This window comes from Neurospora tetraspora (genome assembly GCF_033439725.1).
Source record: "Neurospora tetraspora strain CBS 560.94 chromosome Unknown B0H65scaffold_4, whole genome shotgun sequence".
NCBI lineage: Eukaryota > Fungi > Ascomycota > Sordariomycetes > Sordariales > Sordariaceae > Neurospora > Neurospora tetraspora.
The window spans coordinates 3,408,766-3,426,821 of NW_026944386.1; the positions used below are offsets into that span (position 1 = coordinate 3,408,766).

At 44.2% G+C, this 18,056-nt stretch overlaps 6 protein-coding genes across 6 annotated transcripts; 5 read left to right on the forward strand and 1 right to left on the reverse strand.

Moving 5' to 3' along the window:
• The first annotated feature begins 32 nt into the window (after positions 1 to 32).
• Positions 33 to 1,843, forward strand: B0H65DRAFT_204093 (UbiA prenyltransferase family-domain-containing protein). The gene is made up of 2 exons (XM_062821841.1): positions 33 to 110; positions 254 to 1,843. The coding sequence occupies exon 2, from the start codon at positions 308 to 310 to the stop codon at positions 1,592 to 1,594; it is 1,287 nt and encodes a 428-aa protein (XP_062681983.1). The 5' UTR covers positions 33 to 110; positions 254 to 307; the 3' UTR covers positions 1,595 to 1,843.
• Positions 1,754 to 3,004, reverse strand: B0H65DRAFT_204090 (putative ribosomal protein S28). The gene is made up of 5 exons (XM_062821840.1): positions 2,845 to 3,004; positions 2,615 to 2,741; positions 2,374 to 2,449; positions 2,202 to 2,262; positions 1,754 to 2,092 (listed from the first exon to the last, which is right to left on the reverse strand). Exons 2-5 carry the CDS (start codon positions 2,734 to 2,736, stop codon positions 1,914 to 1,916), a joined length of 438 nt encoding a protein of 145 aa, XP_062681984.1. The 5' UTR covers positions 2,737 to 2,741; positions 2,845 to 3,004; the 3' UTR covers positions 1,754 to 1,913.
• A 129-nt stretch (positions 3,005 to 3,133) lies between these two features.
• B0H65DRAFT_466463 (uncharacterized protein) lies at positions 3,134 to 4,346 on the forward strand. The gene has a single exon (XM_062826853.1). It carries the CDS (start codon positions 3,207 to 3,209, stop codon positions 4,161 to 4,163), a length of 957 nt encoding a protein of 318 aa, XP_062681985.1. The 5' UTR covers positions 3,134 to 3,206; the 3' UTR covers positions 4,164 to 4,346.
• An 811-nt stretch (positions 4,347 to 5,157) lies between these two features.
• On the forward strand, positions 5,158 to 6,746 carry B0H65DRAFT_204148 (putative adenylate kinase). The gene is made up of 3 exons (XM_062821842.1): positions 5,158 to 5,777; positions 5,879 to 6,033; positions 6,111 to 6,746. The coding sequence occupies exons 1-3, from the start codon at positions 5,571 to 5,573 to the stop codon at positions 6,583 to 6,585; spliced, it is 837 nt and encodes a 278-aa protein (XP_062681986.1). The 5' UTR covers positions 5,158 to 5,570; the 3' UTR covers positions 6,586 to 6,746.
• A 1,028-nt stretch (positions 6,747 to 7,774) lies between these two features.
• B0H65DRAFT_204151 (uncharacterized protein) lies at positions 7,775 to 8,331 on the forward strand. The gene has a single exon (XM_062821843.1). It carries the CDS (start codon positions 7,930 to 7,932, stop codon positions 8,206 to 8,208), a length of 279 nt encoding a protein of 92 aa, XP_062681987.1. The 5' UTR covers positions 7,775 to 7,929; the 3' UTR covers positions 8,209 to 8,331.
• On the forward strand, positions 8,288 to 8,668 carry B0H65DRAFT_509099 (uncharacterized protein; the record flags this gene model as incomplete). Its single annotated transcript, XM_062828280.1, has 3 exons — positions 8,288 to 8,357; positions 8,401 to 8,446; positions 8,512 to 8,668. 3 exons carry the CDS (start codon positions 8,288 to 8,290, stop codon positions 8,666 to 8,668), a joined length of 273 nt encoding a protein of 90 aa, XP_062681988.1.
• Positions 8,669 to 18,056: the final 9,388 nt, after the last annotated feature.

Genomic DNA, 18,056 nt, shown 5'->3' on the forward strand with positions numbered 1-18,056 from the left:
CAAATCAAATGGAGAAGAGCCAACTGTGGCGCATATAATTTGTGTAGATCAGAAGGCCGAGATCAACAAAGTTCACGAAGACGACCCCAGTTGAAGGATCGGGACAAGAGGTAATTTTCGCAAAGAGTTCTTTTTGTTTTCGCTGTGACTCAACTGATGCGGAATCTTCGGCATCTCTGCCAGTTGAAAACATGTGAAGTTGCTCACTTACACGATATCCACTAGCCTTCACTAACACGTACACCCACCACAGACAGCCTCCTCTCACGAGTCTCACGACGGTTCACCAGAAGGGGCCTTGCCCATCATGTTCTCACATCGTCTTCTGACCGGGCTTGTCCCCCGACGAACCTTCTCTCACACTACCACCCGTTTTCTCACCAAGCCATCATGCTCATCACCACCATGTCTGGGCAGCCGACCCTCTCACCAGTCCAAGGCCCTCACCAAGCCACGCCTCCTCTCACTTGAGACTCTTCACAACTACCACACCACCAAACCCCTCCTCTCCCAACCCGAAATCCCAACCACACCCACGAGCGCCACCCTCCCCACCTCCGCCGTCCCCTCCTCCGACCCTCCTCTATCCGAATACGTCCCCCCAACAACCGGTCTCCTCTCGCGCCTTCCCTCCTCCTGGCTCCCCTACGCCGAACTAGCTCGTCTCGACAAGCCCACCGGCTCTTACTACCTCTTCTTCCCCTGCCTCTTCAGCACTTTACTCGCCGCGCCCCTCGCCAACACGGCGGCGGCGGCGGGCATGGCCTCGCCCGCCACCGTCATCGGCACCTCCCTCCTCTTCTTCTCCGGCGCCCTCATCATGCGCGGCGCCGGCTGCGCCATCAACGACCTCTGGGACCGCAACCTCGATCCACACGTGACGCGTACACGGCTGCGGCCCATCGCGCGGAGGGCCATCACGCCCTTCCAGGGCCTGGTGTTCACGGGCTCGCAGCTTCTGGCCGGGTTGGCGGTGCTGCTGCAGTTCCCGTTTGAGTGCTTCTGGTACGCGACGCCGTCGCTGCTGTTTGTGGCGTGCTACCCGCTGGCGAAAAGGGTGACATATTACCCGCAGTTTGTGCTCGGGTTGACGTTCTCGTGGGGAGCGATTATGGGTTTTCCCGCGCTGGGGGTGGACTTGTTGGCGAACAGCGCGGCGTTGACGGCGGCGGGGTGCTTGTATACGAGCAACATTGCGTGGACGGTGTTGTACGATATGATTTATGCACATATGGATATCAAGGATGATGCCAAGGCGGGTATCAAGAGCATTGCGCTCAAGCACGATAAGGAGACGAAGCAGGTGTTGACGGGTCTGGCGGTTGCGCAGATTGCGCTGCTGGCTGGGGCGGGCGCGGCGGTTGGTGCTGGGCCGGCGTTCTTCATCGGAAGCTGTGGTGGCGCGGCCTTGACGTTGGGTTACATGATCAAGAAGGTTAACTTGAAGAGCGTCAAGGACTGCTGGTGGTGGTTTGTCAATGGCTGCTGGATCACCGGTGGCGTCATCAGCATGGGATTGGCAGCGGACTATCTGCTCAAGTACTACGAGCAGGAGAAGCAGGAGAAGAAGCCGGAAGAGCTAGAGTCGGCCTGAAAGATGGTAACTAGGTTCTACTCTCTGTTCTGTCTGGGATATCATCTTTGTAATTTCATGTACCATAACACCATGATTGTCATACTATTAGACACAAACAGTCCCTCAGGGGGCAATCTCCAGAACACCGAAAAGGCAGAAGATAGAGAGAAGCTTTTGGGGAAGCACGATTTCTTTTGGCAATTAATGACCTGCTTTCTGTTGGATCATTACTACCATGAGAGTTCAGGTATCCCTTAAACCCAAAACCAAAATGCCGTTGTAAATAGACTCCGCATAATGAACCGTGCCCGTTTGCCTGCTCGAAGCAACGATACGCTTAAGAGCGGGGCTTCTCCTTCTTCTCCTTCCAGAGGGCGAGGAGACCGACACCAGAGACCTTGACGACCTTGAAGCGGACACCGGGAATATCACCCTTGGCCTTGCCCTTGCGACCGAAACCGGCGAGGAGGACCTCGTCGTTCTCGTCAACGAAGTTCAAGCAACCATCGTTGGGGACTAGAGAGGGAAATGGGTTAGCACATTTGCCACCCGGATGCGCTGGGGTTTCCAGCAGGAGTATCCTTCATCATCGAATGATTTGGGAGTTGGAGAGGGGTCGTCGTACCGAAAGCAGTGACCTTCTTGCCGTTCTTGATGAGCTGGACACGGACACACTTGCGGATAGCCTATGGTCGCAAATGTTAGTCTTGTGTTGACGTCGAGTTGCGTTGTTTGATATCGGAGAATCGAGTCGAGTTGGATCGAGTTCATCGAAATCGGGATCGGGGTGTACGTACGGAGTTAGGCTGCTTGGCCTCAACGCCGACCTTCTCGAGCACAATGCCCTTGGCGTGGGAAGAACCACCGAAGGGGCTGTCATCATGGTCATGTTAGCCGAATGTCCTCCATCTCGTTTCGCGTCGTGTTCGCCGTCCTCAATCGTCCCATCGTTCCCATCTCTTTCTCTTCATTTCGCCATCGTCGTTTGGTCTCGTTTCCATCGCCATCGCTATCGCCATCGTCGGGACTGATGCGTACCTGGACTTGAAGGCAGTGCCGAGAGCCCTCTTCTTGTAGTGAAGATCGGACCAACGCTGCTCGCGACGGTTGTTGCGCAGCTTGCGGGCCGCGTTAAGACCACGGGGCTTTCCTCCAGACATATTGGCTTTTGGTTGAAAATGTCAGTTTGGGGGACAGTTTCAAAGGAGGAGTCGGAAATCGAAATATCTCGACGTGGTGAAGGCGGGGGGCAGCAGGGAGGCACGTACCGACTTAGAGACGTGATCACGGACTCTGGGTACAGTTCGTAATCCGGAGGGTCAAGGTCACGGTTTGCTGGGAATTTTTTGGTTTTTCCGTAGTAGGGCGAGAAAACCCTAGGACTGCGTGCGATTGGGTGGCGGCAGAGTGGGGTCATTCGCCTCAGGCAACTGTCGTTGATTGTGTGACAGGTGGAGCATTCTTTGGACTTTTGACCAATGGAAGCGGCTACTGATAAGCCCCTTTGATAAGCCAGCTGTTCCGTCACTTGCATGCTTGTACCGTCAAGGTTCCCCAAGCTCAACCAACGCGAACGCGCTTCCAACCTGACCTACAAAGACATTCAAGCTCACTTTTGGAAAATGTAGCCATGTCCCAACTCGCCAAGGTAAAGTCCAAGGCACGCGAGCCGCCATCGCTCTTCCTTCCTCCTTCTCCATCGGCCTCACATGCCTCGCTCTCTGCAACAACCGGCCCCGGCCCGGGCCACCAGTCGGGACCAGGACCATCCTCCTCTCTCGGACCTGGCCGCGGTGGCGCATCCCTACTCCCTTCACCGGCCGTGAACGATACTCGACGAGCAAGTGTCGCCGCTGCCGCTGCCGCCGCCGCCAATGCAGCAACAACCACGACCGGTTCTACTAGTCCGAATCCCGCGACAGCCCTCAACCTCTCCATCCCGTTGCAGCTGCCTCGAGGCGAGTCTACGCGCACCACCGATAGGACGGATGCGCTCTGGGCCGAGATGCAGGCGACATTGGAGGAGGTCGAGCTGTCAGCTAGCGGAGGCACGAGGGTGTTTGGACCGGATCATGAGCAGAAGCTGGCGGAGCTACGACAGGCGCAGATTGCCCTGGCGCAGGCTTGGGCGAGGAGTGAAGCGGATGATGCTGTTGAGACACAGAACAATGGGGGTACTGCAAGCGTCGTAGGAGGCGGGTTAGGGAAAACCAAGTCGTCGGTTGCCGGCACGGAACACGGTGGCCTTGGTGGGAAATCGGAGGCGGGTGGTACAATAGGAGGCACTGAGGGCGGAGGACCAAAGAGCACCGGGGGCGCCGGCAGCACACGGCCCAATAGTGCCGGAGGACCTGAGAAGCTCGGCGCGAAGCTCGAGCAGGAGACTGATGCTGACATTCTACTTGCGAGGAAGAGACGTGAGGCCAATGATCACTACTTTTCGAGAGTCAACCAGGGCGTCCTCGATGTTGTCGCCAAGTTGGAGGATGTAGCTGTCGCCATGCGCGCGGTCGAACAGGAGAGTAAGGATATCTGGGCAGACGGCGAAGACGACAGCAACCCGGGGAGTGTGAGGGCCAATGTTTAGTCGGCGTAAGTTGATCACATAGCGTTTGGGACTTGAAGCGGGTATCACCATGGGCTTCGCATCACCATGGCTAGTTTGGCATTTCTACGGTGTTGGAACTCTCGAGCATTACCTTACTACTGCGTACCTAACTTACCTATCTATCATAATCGATAATTCTCACGAATGCTTTTATAAGGACATGCCAACGAGCTCAAGCTTACCCAAACCCGCATACTCAAACCAAATCCTAGCACTTGATGCTCTCCCTGTTGCGTAAGCATGCATGGCTAGCTCACATCTGCCGAGGCTGGCGATGAGACGAAGCCGTTAACGGGCAGTCTCCAAAAGGGGCTAGGAGCTAGGAACACCGGGACACCCCACGTGTGGTGGATTTGGCATCCTCGGGACCTTGCAACTTGGCATCCACATTCCACCATCCCCCAACTCCCCCACTGAAGTACATACGACTCAGCTCCAAGTCCATTCATCCGGATTGCCGACCCGAACCCAGCGAGCGAGGCCGTCCTTCTCCCAGTGACAGTCCATCCCAGCCTCCAATTTGTAGGATTGTCGTGGTTGTCGGAAGAGAGGAATGGCATCGGAAGCCCGGGTTTGTTGCGGGAATCCGAATGCTGTGTCTACCTATCAAATGGAAGCTCTTGTCCTACCATGGAGGGGCACATGTGAAGCTCCAAAAAGCCCTCACCACGACAACAGTTGAAAGGGACTCAGGTGTAATTGTCTGAGCTCGTGACAGTGACACCATTCTCGAGGAACACAGAACAATCCCAGGACCAGGAATTGGAGTTCAGATTTCCCAGATATGCTCATTAAGTCCGGCAATCAACCATAGAGGTACCTACAGAGGAACAAAGTTGTAGACGAACGGTAACTCGCCTCAGGTACCCAGTGATAAATACAGAATGCCATAGAGACAGAGGTAGTAGCAGTGCGTCATGTGCAGTAACTGCAAGCAGATGAGACCCCCAGATTTCCAAGATTCAGGGCAGTCAATGAACGGGGAACACGGGAACTGACGGAGGACCTTGAACTCAACCACTGGCAGACATCCAAGCCGAGCGCTGCTGCCGTGGCCGCTCCGATCACTGGAGAAAAAAATGGCCCGAGCCTCAAACGTAAGGTAGCCCGGCCATCCATACAGTATACAGTACTACCGTGGCCCGGACTACTAAAAGAGGTACCCGTGCCGTAGCCCGACTACCTACCTTGACTCCAGTCTTGCTCCCGCGTCCCGTGTCCGTTTCGCTCCGTTGATTTTGAGGTCATTTCCTTTTCCAACTTTCCCTTCTTCTCTTCTTCTTCTGCTTCTCTCCCCTTTTCTCCCTCTCGCTTCCACCTCCCCTCCTCCACCTACCTCTTCCTCCAACCAACATCTCCACTCCTCCCCAACACACACCATTCAAGATGGGCTACGTCGACGACGAAATTAAGCGCCTCGGCGATATCATTGCCTCCCTCGAGGGTCGCGTCAGGTCCCTTGAGTCCCGCGAGTTCAGCGGCAAGCCCGTCACCACCGCCGAGCAGGTCCGCATGATCCTCATCGGTCCCCCCGGTGCCGGCAAGGGCACCCAGGCCCCCAAGATCAAGGAGAAGTTCAACTGCTGCCACCTTGTAAGTTCCTTGTCTTGCCGTCCTCCAAAGTAACCAATTGGTAGCCAGCTTAGGGACCAGATGAGAGCTAACCCATGCGCGACACGCGCACGCTTTCATAGGCCACCGGTGACATGCTCCGCGCCCAGGTCGCCAAGGGCACCGCTCTCGGCAAGCAGGCCAAGAAGATCATGAACGAGGGCGGTCTCGTCAGCGACGACATTGTCATTGGCATGATCAAGGATGAGTTGGAGAACAACAAGGAGTGCCAGGGCGGGTATGTGTTTTCTGTTGCCCCCCTCCCTTCCTACCCTCTAACCATAACTGACAACCACTTCTTTACAATACAAACAGCTTCATCCTCGACGGCTTCCCCCGCACCGTCCCCCAGGCCGAGGGTCTCGACGCCATGCTCCGCGAGCGCAACCTGCCCCTGCAGCACGCAGTCGAGCTCAAGATCGACGACTCGTTGCTCGTCGCGCGCATCACGGGCCGCCTCGTCCACCCTGCCTCAGGCCGTTCCTACCACCGTATCTTCAACCCGCCCAAGGACGACATGAAGGACGACATCACGGGCGAGCCGCTGGTGCAGCGGTCGGACGACAACGCCGAGGCGCTGCGCAAGCGTCTCGAGACGTACCACAAGCAGACGGCGCCCGTCGTCGGCTACTACCAGAACACGGGCATCTGGAAGGCCATCGACGCCAGCCAGGAGCCCGGCCAGGTCTGGAAGTCCCTGCTTGCCATCTTTGATGGTGACAAGGCCAAGGCTAGCAGCGCTGGTAGCGGTATCTTGAACAAGATTGCTTCTGCTGCCAAGAGCTCGTAAAGAAACTGACAAACGGACGAATTTTGTTCGCTTGCTTGCTGGTTCTACGTTTACTTGGTGATGGGAAATAGAGCAGCGGGAGAAAGAAAGCGGGGGCCAAGCTTCCTTTCGTGATAGTCGGGATTGTTTGAGAAAGCTACAATATACCGATACAATCAACAACCAACGAACCTGGACGGATACGGAACGAAACCGAATTACCCTCATCCTGCGCATAGTTGGCATGGGCTCTGCTTCTTCGATTCGAGTTTGGGAAGGGAAAATAGACCGGTCACCATGACCGGCGGAGGTTGCTATCACACACACACCACACACACCACCTTAATATCGCCGAAAGACTACCGTAAGCGGTGGTCTTTGGAAAAACGGGAATTGGGGGGTCTTTGATGTTATGATGGGAAAAGCGACGGCGCAAGTTATCATGACATGAAGACAAGAGACAAGGAAAGCGATGTACTTCTTCTTGTAACCGGATATTTGGGATGGATCTAGGAAAAGGGGAAAAAATCGAAACAAAATAAAAAGACACAACGATGTTCCCATGGCTTGTGATGTGATTCTCATTCGTCCATATTCTAATTCCACTTCTAGGTTATATCTCAGGGGTAAAGTAAACAAAATATTCCATCGTTCCACCCGTTCTGCTCCTTATCAATGCATCGATCTATCTGGTCATCGCTCCGCAACCCCCTTTACTTAACTCTTCGTAGTGACTCCGTCTAGCTAGAATTCTGCCCACAATCTATTCAAGGACATTGTCTTATCTATGGTACTTTTTCCTTCTTGTTCTTCGAAAATCAAACAGTTAATCAATAACACCAACGCCCGTAACCAGCACCGAAACAAACGCCGTAGCCGCCGCCGTGGTGGTCATCAGCCGTCGTATTGATGATGATGATGAGCTTGAGCTGTTCTGTTTCCGTTGTAGCACAATTGAGACACGATAGAGGTTCTTCAAAGTGGTAGCCACCGCCGCCAGAGACAGTAACGCCCGGATAAGCGAGAGGATCGCTGTCCAGCAAGAAGGGCGGCATCAGTTAGGCAGGTTGAACAGAAAGAAGGCAAGACTTTGTGGGTTGATCTTGGTTGGTGGTGGTAGCGGCGGCGGCGAGGCGGCCAGCCCTGGTACTGGTAGGACAGAACAGGCTACGCGAGGACGAGATTCTACCTCCTTGGCGTGGCTACAGGAGAACAAAAGGGGATGAGGGTCAGATTTTGGTCTTCGTCCCGAGGACAAGAAATCAGGGGGGTATTGGGGTGGGGGTAAGGATTGTTCACTCACAGTTTACCAACTGCCTTTGCTTGTGCAGCCAGCTCTTGGGTTGGTCGTGCCGTCTTTGGAGGATGACGTGGTTGCTCTGCAGCCGGCTCGTGATGTCGTACCATGCTGTTGTGATCATGGAATTCTCGCGCTGGAGGTTCTTGATGATTTGGTCGCTTGCCGCCTGTTTAGCCCGGAAGGTTGCTCTGGTTAGTATACAAATCAAGGGGAAACAACAACAAATACAAAAAAAAGCGCATTACAATCTATCATCGTCCAGGCGGATGGAAAGCAACAAATGGACGTACCTTTTGGGCCGCGTAGGCACCGCCGCTCTCAACAAGTTTGATCCGCCTTTGTAGATCATACTTCTCCTGTTCAGCCTTGTCGAGTTGCTATAGGCGAGTGGCATTAGCATTTTGTGAGAGGTGCATATACAACATGGCCAAAACACTGTTTGGTGAAGATAGGTTTGTCGGCTTCGACAGCTGGGAAATCAGTCTGTGGGCAGGTAAAGTAATCGTGGATACAGTTGAAAACAAAAAGGAGAAGAGATGAGGGTTTGGGGGATGAGACTGGGAGACAGGTGAACACCATACAGTACGTGGTCACCAGTCACCAAGAGTGGGCATCTCAGTCTTCAATCGCTTGAGAATGCTTGACAGGCAAGCGCTGGTCTTCTCAAGGCCACTAAGCCAGGAGCCTTCTGATGGTATTGGCGCGGGAACGATGACCCATTCACCATCTTTATCAAAAAAGAACTCAGATGCGATAGGCGAGGGGTCCGCCAAAAGGGGGATATCGACCCGTGAGGCCAGATAAGGAGGTGTTGGACTTGGAGAAGGGTCGTTGCTCACCTCGATCTTTTGCCTGAGCGCAGCCTTCAGCTTCTCCATCTTTTCAACGTCCTCCTTCCTGGACTTGTTCGGATCTCCGCCGCTCGCAATGGCATCGTCCAGCTGCTTGCGGAGCTTGTCCTTGGAGACCAATGCTTCCATCAGCTGCGCCTTCATCTCGTCCAGTTCAAAAGTCTTTTCTCTGAGCTGCTTGCGTGTCGCCTCAAGCTCCTTCTGTAGCGACTCGGCTATCAACTCGTCAGAAGCCTTGAGTGCGGTGAGTGCAGCTGATTGCTCCTCTCCAATGACGGACACTATGGGAAGAACGTTAGTCAGTTTTGCCTTTGCATTGCCAGAACAAAGACGCCAGGACTCACGATCTGTCTTGACAGCGATCAACTCGCGCTCCTTGTCTGCAACATCCGCCTCAAGCTCCTGAACCCGCTTTGTGAGCTTCTCAACGTCACTCGAGGTGTCAAGGAACTGCTTGCGCAGGTTCACAAAGGCGGGATTGCTGAGGTACTCAGGTGTCAGTAAATTCCAATCTTGTAGTTCCCATTCAGAATTAAGCTCGCCGACTAACCTTTCTCCTGCTGTGTTGTTCATAATGGCATTGAGTTGTTCCTGGGCAACGGCATGCTTCTCCATAGCCTCGGTGCACTTGCCGCGATACAAGTCAACCTTCTTGTTGGCGGACTCCAATTCGCTTCTTAGGCGCTCATTCTCAGACGCAACGGTCATATTGCTGCGCAAGACATTGTTCTCTGCCTTGAGGCGCTGGAGCTCTAGACGAACAGCCGGTTCTGTTTCAAGCTCATGCTCGAGATTGAAGCCGCCATTGTTAACAGGACTTTCGGAACCCGACGTCTCATGGATGGCACCGCCCATTTGAAGCTGCTCCTGGAGCTCCTTGATCATATTTTCATCGGCTTGGTGCTTCGATTCGAGGTACTCAACTCTTCGTTGGAGCTCCTCGTTCGTTTCTTGCAAGACATTCCTGGATTGGAGCGTGTAGACAATCTCTTGTTCGTTGTTCGCCAACACCTTGACCTTCTCTTCAATCTCCTTTTGCAGCTTTCTGTTTTGGGCCTTGAAGTTCTCGTAGTCCTTCAAGTCCTGTTCCATCTGGACAATTTGCTCCTCTAGCGTCCTGTTCCGTTGCTGGATGAATGTGAGATCTTGAGCCTTCTTCTTGTAATTTTCTAGGCCCTTAATCTGCTGTTGTTGCTGCTTGTTCTCGTGCTCCAGCTCTGTAAGCTTGTCCTCCAAGTCCTTAACCCGGTCAGCCCTTGCTTTTAGAGCAGTATTGTCTTTCTCGAGCTTGGTGATATGCGCTGTCTCCTTGACAAGTTGGGCCTCCAAGTCGTCAATAATGGCCATTTTGTCCTTGATCTCATCTCGCAGGTCCTTAATGGCCGCACCGGCATCGGCACCCCTGTGCCTCTTCATGGCGTTCAGCTCGGCTTGCGCCCCATTAAGGTCGTTGAGCAGAGCTTGCCGTGTATCAAGGAGCTTGTCCACCCGGGCTTGTAGATCGGCATTCTGCTTTTTTAGGTATTCGGCCGCGCCCTTTGTTTGCCTTAACTCTTCCTCCATAAGGGCCGGGTCCCTGACAATGTGCAGGTCGGCATTATCCTGCCCATCCGCCTCCTTCGGCTCTTGCAGTTTGGCTTCGGCATCGCTCTGTTTTTGCTTTTGGAACACTTCGACGGTGTTGGCGATTTCCTTTTGCGTGACACTGTCGAGCTTCAAGATAGCCGGGACGTAGGCCTTGTTGGTGGAACCCAAGCAGATGGTAATGACAAAGTACGAAAGAAACTCGCAAATCGCATTGTCATCAGGGTGTTCTAGGATGGCGCGTAACTTGGATGGCGGAGGAGCGTATTGCGGGACGTCGTTCCGCATAAAAGCAGCAAGGCCGCGAGATACGGTTTCGAGATTGGCCTTGTTGTCTTCGGGTGATGAAGGACTCCGGATGAGGCTCGAGCTGGAAAAGTCCCCGGAGGTCATATCTTCGAGGATGTCTCCCAGCATAAGACCATCTTGGAGGTCCTTAAGAGTGGCCGCTCGGCGCGATGTCTTGAACGTGTTGATCCATTTCAACAGGGCGGCCTGCTTCGCGAGGCTGGACTGCGTCATCGTGGGTAGTCTCAAGAGGCCCGACGGGCCCACGGTTCAGACAAGGTAATGTTTGTGGTCAATGTCGAGGCCGCAGGGAAACGACGAAACGTCGGGCGAACGTGTCGTCGATATAGCCTTGCGATACGGGCGGATCGAAACCCAACCGACGAGGTGGGGGGTGTTGGTCGGGTGCGTGGGTGTAGTATACAAGACGTCGGCACGTAGTATACGTAAAACGGATACAGTAATTCCTTGCTGTCTGCCCGGTAATCGATTGTTCGCTGCGGCAATTGGGGGAAAGTACGATGTGGTGAATGAAAGATAGAACAGAAGGTTGTAGGGCGAAGGTTGAGAGGAGGTCGTTTCTTTTCTCAGGAGATGCTAATTAAACGCGGCGAACAGAAGGCCAAAGACGGGACAAGTCGGATATTGGAAACTAAAGATGGGGTCGGGAATGAATGAATGAATAAGAGCCTTGGTTACTCAAGACGTCTATGCGTGTGCGCAAGTTCTCGTGTTGTTGTCAAACCACGGCAGTCCGGAAGCTCGTTCAAGTTGACTTGTTCAATTCCCGAGTCGCGGTTGGACATCAAGTTGGAGGAATCTCGTTTCGTAACTGGCATACGGCGGGCGGTTGCGTCTTGGGGTGCGCTATGCAGGCCACTCTGGGGGAGGGGGGGCCAGTCTATCCAGGTCCCAAGTTTCCCACCCTAAGCATTTAGTCCGCAGTGTCTCCCAACACCTCAATTTCTGGCAACGCATCCAACTTTCCGTACCTTTCACCAAAAAAACTGGAAAGACTTTTGCACCATCTGCTCAAACATCGCTGGGAAGCTCCTTTTCGCAACTCAGCTGGCCCAAAAGGGGGCTTTTTGGGTGAATTGCTGCATTCTGGGTTGCAGAGCACGTTTGCTGGAGGAACATGTCTTGAGAAACAAAGAGGTCTGTGCACTTCCGAAAAAGGGAATTTTTTGGGACTTGGATAGCGTCCCCCGGAGGGGACTAGACGCAAATAGACCACGGGCACTGCGTCTGGCGTTATCGCTAATTTCTATAGTCTCTCATAATAGTCGTACTCTAATATCAGCCCCCATCCACTCCGCTGCTACACGTAGTGCAGTCTCTTTATACCCTATGGGTCCAAATAGTGTAATATAAAGAATACGTCTATATATAATTTAAACGAAATCAGCCAATATACACAAAGAATATTTAACTTCTACGTAAATACTCGAATATTAAACTACTACAAAAATTTCAACCTCAATTAAATAAAGTGTCCGAAGATAATACGTATTATAAATCTATTTCTACACACTTTTTTATATATTTCTATTACAATTTTATTATTCGTTGATACTATGGGGGTAAATTTCATTATACGCAAAATTATATTTAGAAGGATCGTATACTCTATTTTCGCAACTTATCATCGTATCAATACAAAAATTGGTATATATAATATATAATTATAAATTTAATATCGATAATATTATAATACTTATTCGTTATATCGCCAATTTTCGTTAATTTAATACGTCCGGGCCTTTTAACCCGGCTCTTTAAGATTAAATCGGCGAAATATTATAATATGTAATATTTAATAATAATAAAGACGTTTAATATAATTTTATTAATGTAGTTGTTACCTATTTATTAAATTAGGGGTTACTATTAGACTGGGATTAGCGTTATCCGAAACTTAGTTAAATTAAATTTGTTTATTATATTATTTACTAATAAAGCGATATAATCCTTATTATTTATACTGGTTATAGAAAAAATATTATCTTTTAAATTATATTTATTATTCTAATTAATAAAGTTACTATTTAAATTATACCGTTTAGTCGACTTAGCAAAGAATAGCGTAATACTATTATTAAATTTCCGGGTACTCGGCCTATTTTAATTAAATAATTAATTGTAAAAGTATAAAATATATATTTATTGCGTTTAAAACCGATGGGGGAATTAACCCTCTACTCCTCCATTGGGTTTGAGGGTTAATTCCCCTATCGGTTTTAAACGAGCTCTAATTAATCCTTTAGTAATATTTACGCTTCTAAGTAGATTTACAATTTAGAAACTATATATATATCTTCCTCAATTTAGAATAAGCTACTTATATAAGGTTTATAGAATTAATATATAATATTTCATTTAATTAGCGGATTGTTTTTATGACTATTAATAAATTATATATTATATTTTAATAACGTATATTTCGAAAATAATTTACAGATATTTATACTATTAGGACCGCTATCCTATTTAATATCCTTTAATTTAAATATATAATTATTTTTACTTGTAACGTATAGTATTATATATATAAATATAGTAGTTTCCACCTAGAAAGTTATAAGTTAGGTAAATTTACTATTATTCGTACTTCTATCAATTCTTCTAATATTATAATAGTATTATAGCTAATTTTATAAAGCGTATTTAAAGATTACCGGCAATTCGAATTCCTCTTTAGTACGCTTACGCCCGATACCCTCCCGCTTAATATTTATTTTATTCCGAAAATTATTATTCATATTAATAGTAAACTATTTCTTTTTTCTAATTACGTTAAACTTTTATTAAATAAATTTAGTAAGAATTCTAATAGAATAAGTAAATAAATCGACGGTTGGGATTTAATTATAATTAATACTATATAGTATAGAATTTTAGAGATTGAAATGGCCGTTATTTGGTTTAGAAATTTATTAGACTATTTGAGATCTATTCGCCCTAATTGGGTATCCGGAATTTCAAAATTCTTTAATGAAAAAATTACCGTTAATACCCTTAATTTCCGTATTATATTTAAGGATTTTCGTTGTAAGAACCTATATAAACGATTTCTAATTATTATAATTAAGGTTAAAGGGTATAAAAGAGCGTTTAGAATAAATATTATTTTTAACGGTTCGTAGGGTAATAATATTAAGGATAAAGACGTTCGATTTAATAGAATTTATAATTAATATACGAGGAAGCGCAATACGAAAGTTAAAGACTATTCCCTTCGCTATAAAATATATAAGGAAAGTATATATATTATTAAATAATATTAATATATATTCCCTATTTTAATTATAGCCGTAAATTTGTATTAGAAGCCTAATAAGAAGATTTAAAATAGGGTTATAAAGAATTTTAAAAATGATATAGAATTAAAAAGAGAAGTTGAAGTTTATAAACGAAAGATAGTAAAGTAATATACCTAACCCCTCCTTAAATTTTATAATAAAAATAATTAATTTTCTAGTGAGAATAATATTTATAAAATAGCGTTTAACGTTAGTAAGGTTACTTTCTATATTAGGGAAGGTTTAAATATTTATTTATTTTTAAAAATAGTATAGTCATTGATTCTAGAAATTATTTCTACGTATTTAACGAAATTTTTAGGTTTTTTAATTTTCATTATATTTTATATAATAATAGGCTTTAAGTTAGGGATTTTTATATTCCTATTAAAGGATATAAAAATATAAATATTATTATAAAAGGAGTAAGAGGATTTAAAAGATATTAATTTAACGACGTAGTTTTCTACTTAAACTTTATAATTAACCTCGTATTTCTCTACCTCTTGTATAAGAAAAGTCTCTATTAGGACTAAAAACCCCTAAATAACTATTTATGCGCCCTAAACGATTCCCTTTTCTATAGCCTCTCTACGTATTATTACTAAATAGTTTTCAAAGATTTTTCCTTAACTTTTTCGAGAATTACCTTCTTTACGTGACAAAACTAATTTAATTCGCTAATTAGCCGAAAATATTATAAAAAAGAAACTATTATTTAGTATTATTAATTTAGTTATTATAGTCCTTAAATATTAAATTATTTCGTTAATATTATAGGAGCCCGCTTTAAGGGATTTATAATTATAAATTGTGATGCTTATACGATATTGAAAATAAAGTGATAAGTTAAATAAAAATTTCGAGATTATAATTATAGACAGAGAAAAATTCGCCGTCGATTTCTTAAATTATAATAAGAGCCGTTAAGGATATTTTAGCGTTATATTTATTATTTATTTGTATATTAAATATATTTAGGATTATTATATAATAAATTGAGAGGCTATAATTATTGTTTCCTTCTTAAATCATTTCTTTACTATATTCGTTAATGAATGTAATATCCAACCTAAAGTTATTAAATATAATAATAAGAATACCGGCTCTAAAGTAATAAAAGATTTCTTCGCTCTTAGAAATATAGTTATAGAGCCCTCTACTTTAAATATTTAAGTATAAAACGGTGGCGTAAAGCGTTCGGGAGGTATAATTAAGGAGAGATTTCGAGCGATAAATTTAAGTATATATTTTGTGAAAGATTTATAATTAGACGTTATTTTTATAGTAGTTTACTTTAATAACCAATCGTTTAAATAATTTTACGATTAGAAATCCCCTTATAAATAATTTTATATTTTTATTACCTACCGGAATAATTTCTATATATTATCTTTACGTAAATTAAATATAGTATATTTACGCGTTTATAATTGTAAAATATACATAATAATTACCGCTGCTTAAAAGAAAGAATAAAAATATTAGAAAATAAATTTCAAAGTTTGAATAAAATATTTTATTAATTATGTAGCCTCTTTGATTTATTGAATTTAGAATTTAATTATTAATATAGTTATTAATACCCGTAATATATTATTTAACGAAAATACCCTTTTCTTTAGGGAAGTATTAAAGGAAGTATAGTTTTTATAAATTATTTTTTATGAATTTATAGTACTATTCAATTAATATAATTAATCTTAATTAATATTAGAAATACTAAATTTCGTAGGTAACCGAATTAATTTCGAGGTAATACCGGAAATTCTCCAGCACCGTGTAGAATAGTCTAGCCTAGTCATGAAGGCTCTGGTTACCTTTCCAGGCCACAAAGGTTCTTCGAACCTTTATTACTAGCCTAGTATATAACTGGGCATGGCTCTAGCTTCCAGACCTTCCTCTTCTTCTTACGAATTATTATTTACTTTACTGCCTTACTAACTACATTATTAGATCGTAAAGCCTTCGATACTTATTCCGTATTAAATAGTAGTTGCAATTGTAAAATCTTATTAATCTCTATTATTTCGATCTTCCAGATTCTCTATTTCAAATTATACCAGTTAGACGATTGACGGTGTGTTCGATTCTTAACCGCCCTCCTTTATTATTATACTTTACAAACGACAACCGTAAAAACCTTTTTGCTTGCGACCGTAGCGAATTTAAGTACTTACGAAGCAATAATACTAGCCGAATCCTTTATTGGATATTCGTTACTAGATCCGTCAGATTACTAGAAATCCTATACTTTAGTAGTCTCTGCCGAAGTTAAGACTTCACTAGCCGTTAACGAGCTACAATTAAGGCCCTTTTTAAGAGATTAATTTATAATTAGTTTCTTTTCAAAATTTATCTGTAAGCGTATTCGTCCCTTCTCGACTTCTCCTCCCTAAGTAACGAATTTAGGTATTCGTTTCGAGAAATAGATTGTTATTCTCTTCTCCCTTTTTCTCTTCTCCCATCTTCTCTTTTCCCCCTTTCTCTTCTCCCCTCTTCTCTTCTCCCTTCTTTTCTTTTCTCCTCTTTTCTTCTCTCCTTTTCTCTTTTTATTTCTTTAAGAAAGCGACTATAAATAATATTCTCAAACGGTTATTCTAAATAGCTATCTTTCATTTGTGCCAACGCTTCCACATCCTCTAGTAGCTTCCTACTGGTAGCCCCGCTTCTAAACGGCTATTATTAATAACGAGGACGTTGTCTTTTATTTCTAAGCTGCTAGCTTTCTCCGCGTCTTACTAACAATTTCCCCGCTATATTTCCTTTTAAATGGCTATTAATAATAATAAGGCCGTTATTCTTTTTGCCCTTAGGCCGCTAATTTTCTCCTTTTTTTTTATTTTTAAATAAAGATTTTAAGCGGCCGTTTCCCGTTTGTATTAATAACCCCCTACTTTTTAGCACTTTTGTATATTTTTAATTGCTTTTTCCCGTTGGAATTAAATTTTTAATTTTTAAATACTATTTTTTAACTTTTCTAGTAGTTTCCCTACCTTTAAACGGTTATTACTAATAATAATAGGACGTTATCTTTATTTCCCTTCGAGCCGCTAATTTCCCCGCCTTTAATAACTAAAAGTTTCTTCCTTTTACTATAGTTAGCTTCTATAATAATATTACGGTGTTGTGTATTAGAATTAATAAGATTAGTTCCGAAGAAGTGGTTTTATTCCGGAAGTAAAGGCTTTAGTAAAAGGGTTTATTAATTGTTCTTCCTTTTTAAAATTTCTTTAGCTACGGATTATATATATCTATAAACGAAGATTACTATAACGCCCTCTAACGCGTTCAAGAATTTCCGCCGGCTATGGACTTTTTATCTTTCTATACCCTAGGTATTCTTTTATTTAAATATCCCCTATTACCTCTACTAAAAGAAGAATTAAAGCCAGACCTTTTATTCGAAAAGTAGAAGGATTCTATTAATTCTACCCTTATTTTCTTTATTTTAATAATTTAGACCGTAGCTTCTATCGAACTATACAATAGTAATAACGTTACTATTCTTAAAATGGCGTTGAGGGCTATTAAATAATATTTTCAGATTAATTATAAAGTAGTAAGAGTTATTTACAAAGTAATCTATAATTTAGAAATTCTTTTTATAGTAAAGACTTCTCTCCTTAAGACCGAGTTTTAGCCGCCCGCCCCTAAGACCGGTGAATATAATTGCCGTAAGTGTAAATCTAGCTTTAGATTTAGAAATGCCCTCTTTGATTACGTGTATTTAAATACGTATAAATTAAGAATACGGATTTTTAAGAGTACTTCCGCTATTATTACCGCTATTAATACCCTTAATAATTGCCCTTACAACGAAGACGTTACTGCTTTTTTTGGTGGCCGCTTAGTTTCCCCTACGGCTTACCCTCTAGTAATAATAATAATAATAATAATAATAATAATAATAATAATAATAATAATAATAATAATAATAATAATAATAATAATAATAATAATAATAATAATAATAATAATAATAATAATAATAATAATAATAATAATAATAATAATAATAATAATAATAATAATAATAATAATAATAATAATAATAATAATAATAATAATAATAATAATAATAATAATAATAATAATAATAATAATAATAATAATAATAATAATAATAATAATAATAATAATAATAATAATAATAATAATAATAAT

Excerpts from the sequence above, each read along its gene's own strand:
- B0H65DRAFT_204090 (XM_062821840.1), bottom strand. The coding sequence starts at position 2,736 with ATGTCTGGAGGAAAGCCCCGTGGTCTTAACGCGGCCCGCAAGCTGCGC. Across the intron at positions 2,450-2,614 it reads GGCACTGCCTTCAAGTCCAG|CCCCTTCGGTGGTTCTTCCC; the intron begins GTACGCATCAGT and ends CCATGATGACAG. Across the intron at positions 2,263-2,373 it reads AGGCCAAGCAGCCTAACTCC|GCTATCCGCAAGTGTGTCCG; the intron begins GTACGTACACCC and ends TTGCGACCATAG.
- B0H65DRAFT_204148 (XM_062821842.1), top strand. The coding sequence starts at position 5,571 with ATGGGCTACGTCGACGACGAAATTAAGCGCCTCGGCGATATCATTGCC. Across the intron at positions 5,778-5,878 it reads AGTTCAACTGCTGCCACCTT|GCCACCGGTGACATGCTCCG; the intron begins GTAAGTTCCTTG and ends ACGCTTTCATAG. Across the intron at positions 6,034-6,110 it reads AACAAGGAGTGCCAGGGCGG|CTTCATCCTCGACGGCTTCC; the intron begins GTATGTGTTTTC and ends CAATACAAACAG.
- B0H65DRAFT_204093 (XM_062821841.1), top strand. The coding sequence starts at position 308 with ATGTTCTCACATCGTCTTCTGACCGGGCTTGTCCCCCGACGAACCTTC.
- B0H65DRAFT_466463 (XM_062826853.1), top strand. The coding sequence starts at position 3,207 with ATGTCCCAACTCGCCAAGGTAAAGTCCAAGGCACGCGAGCCGCCATCG.
- B0H65DRAFT_204151 (XM_062821843.1), top strand. The coding sequence starts at position 7,930 with ATGACGTGGTTGCTCTGCAGCCGGCTCGTGATGTCGTACCATGCTGTT.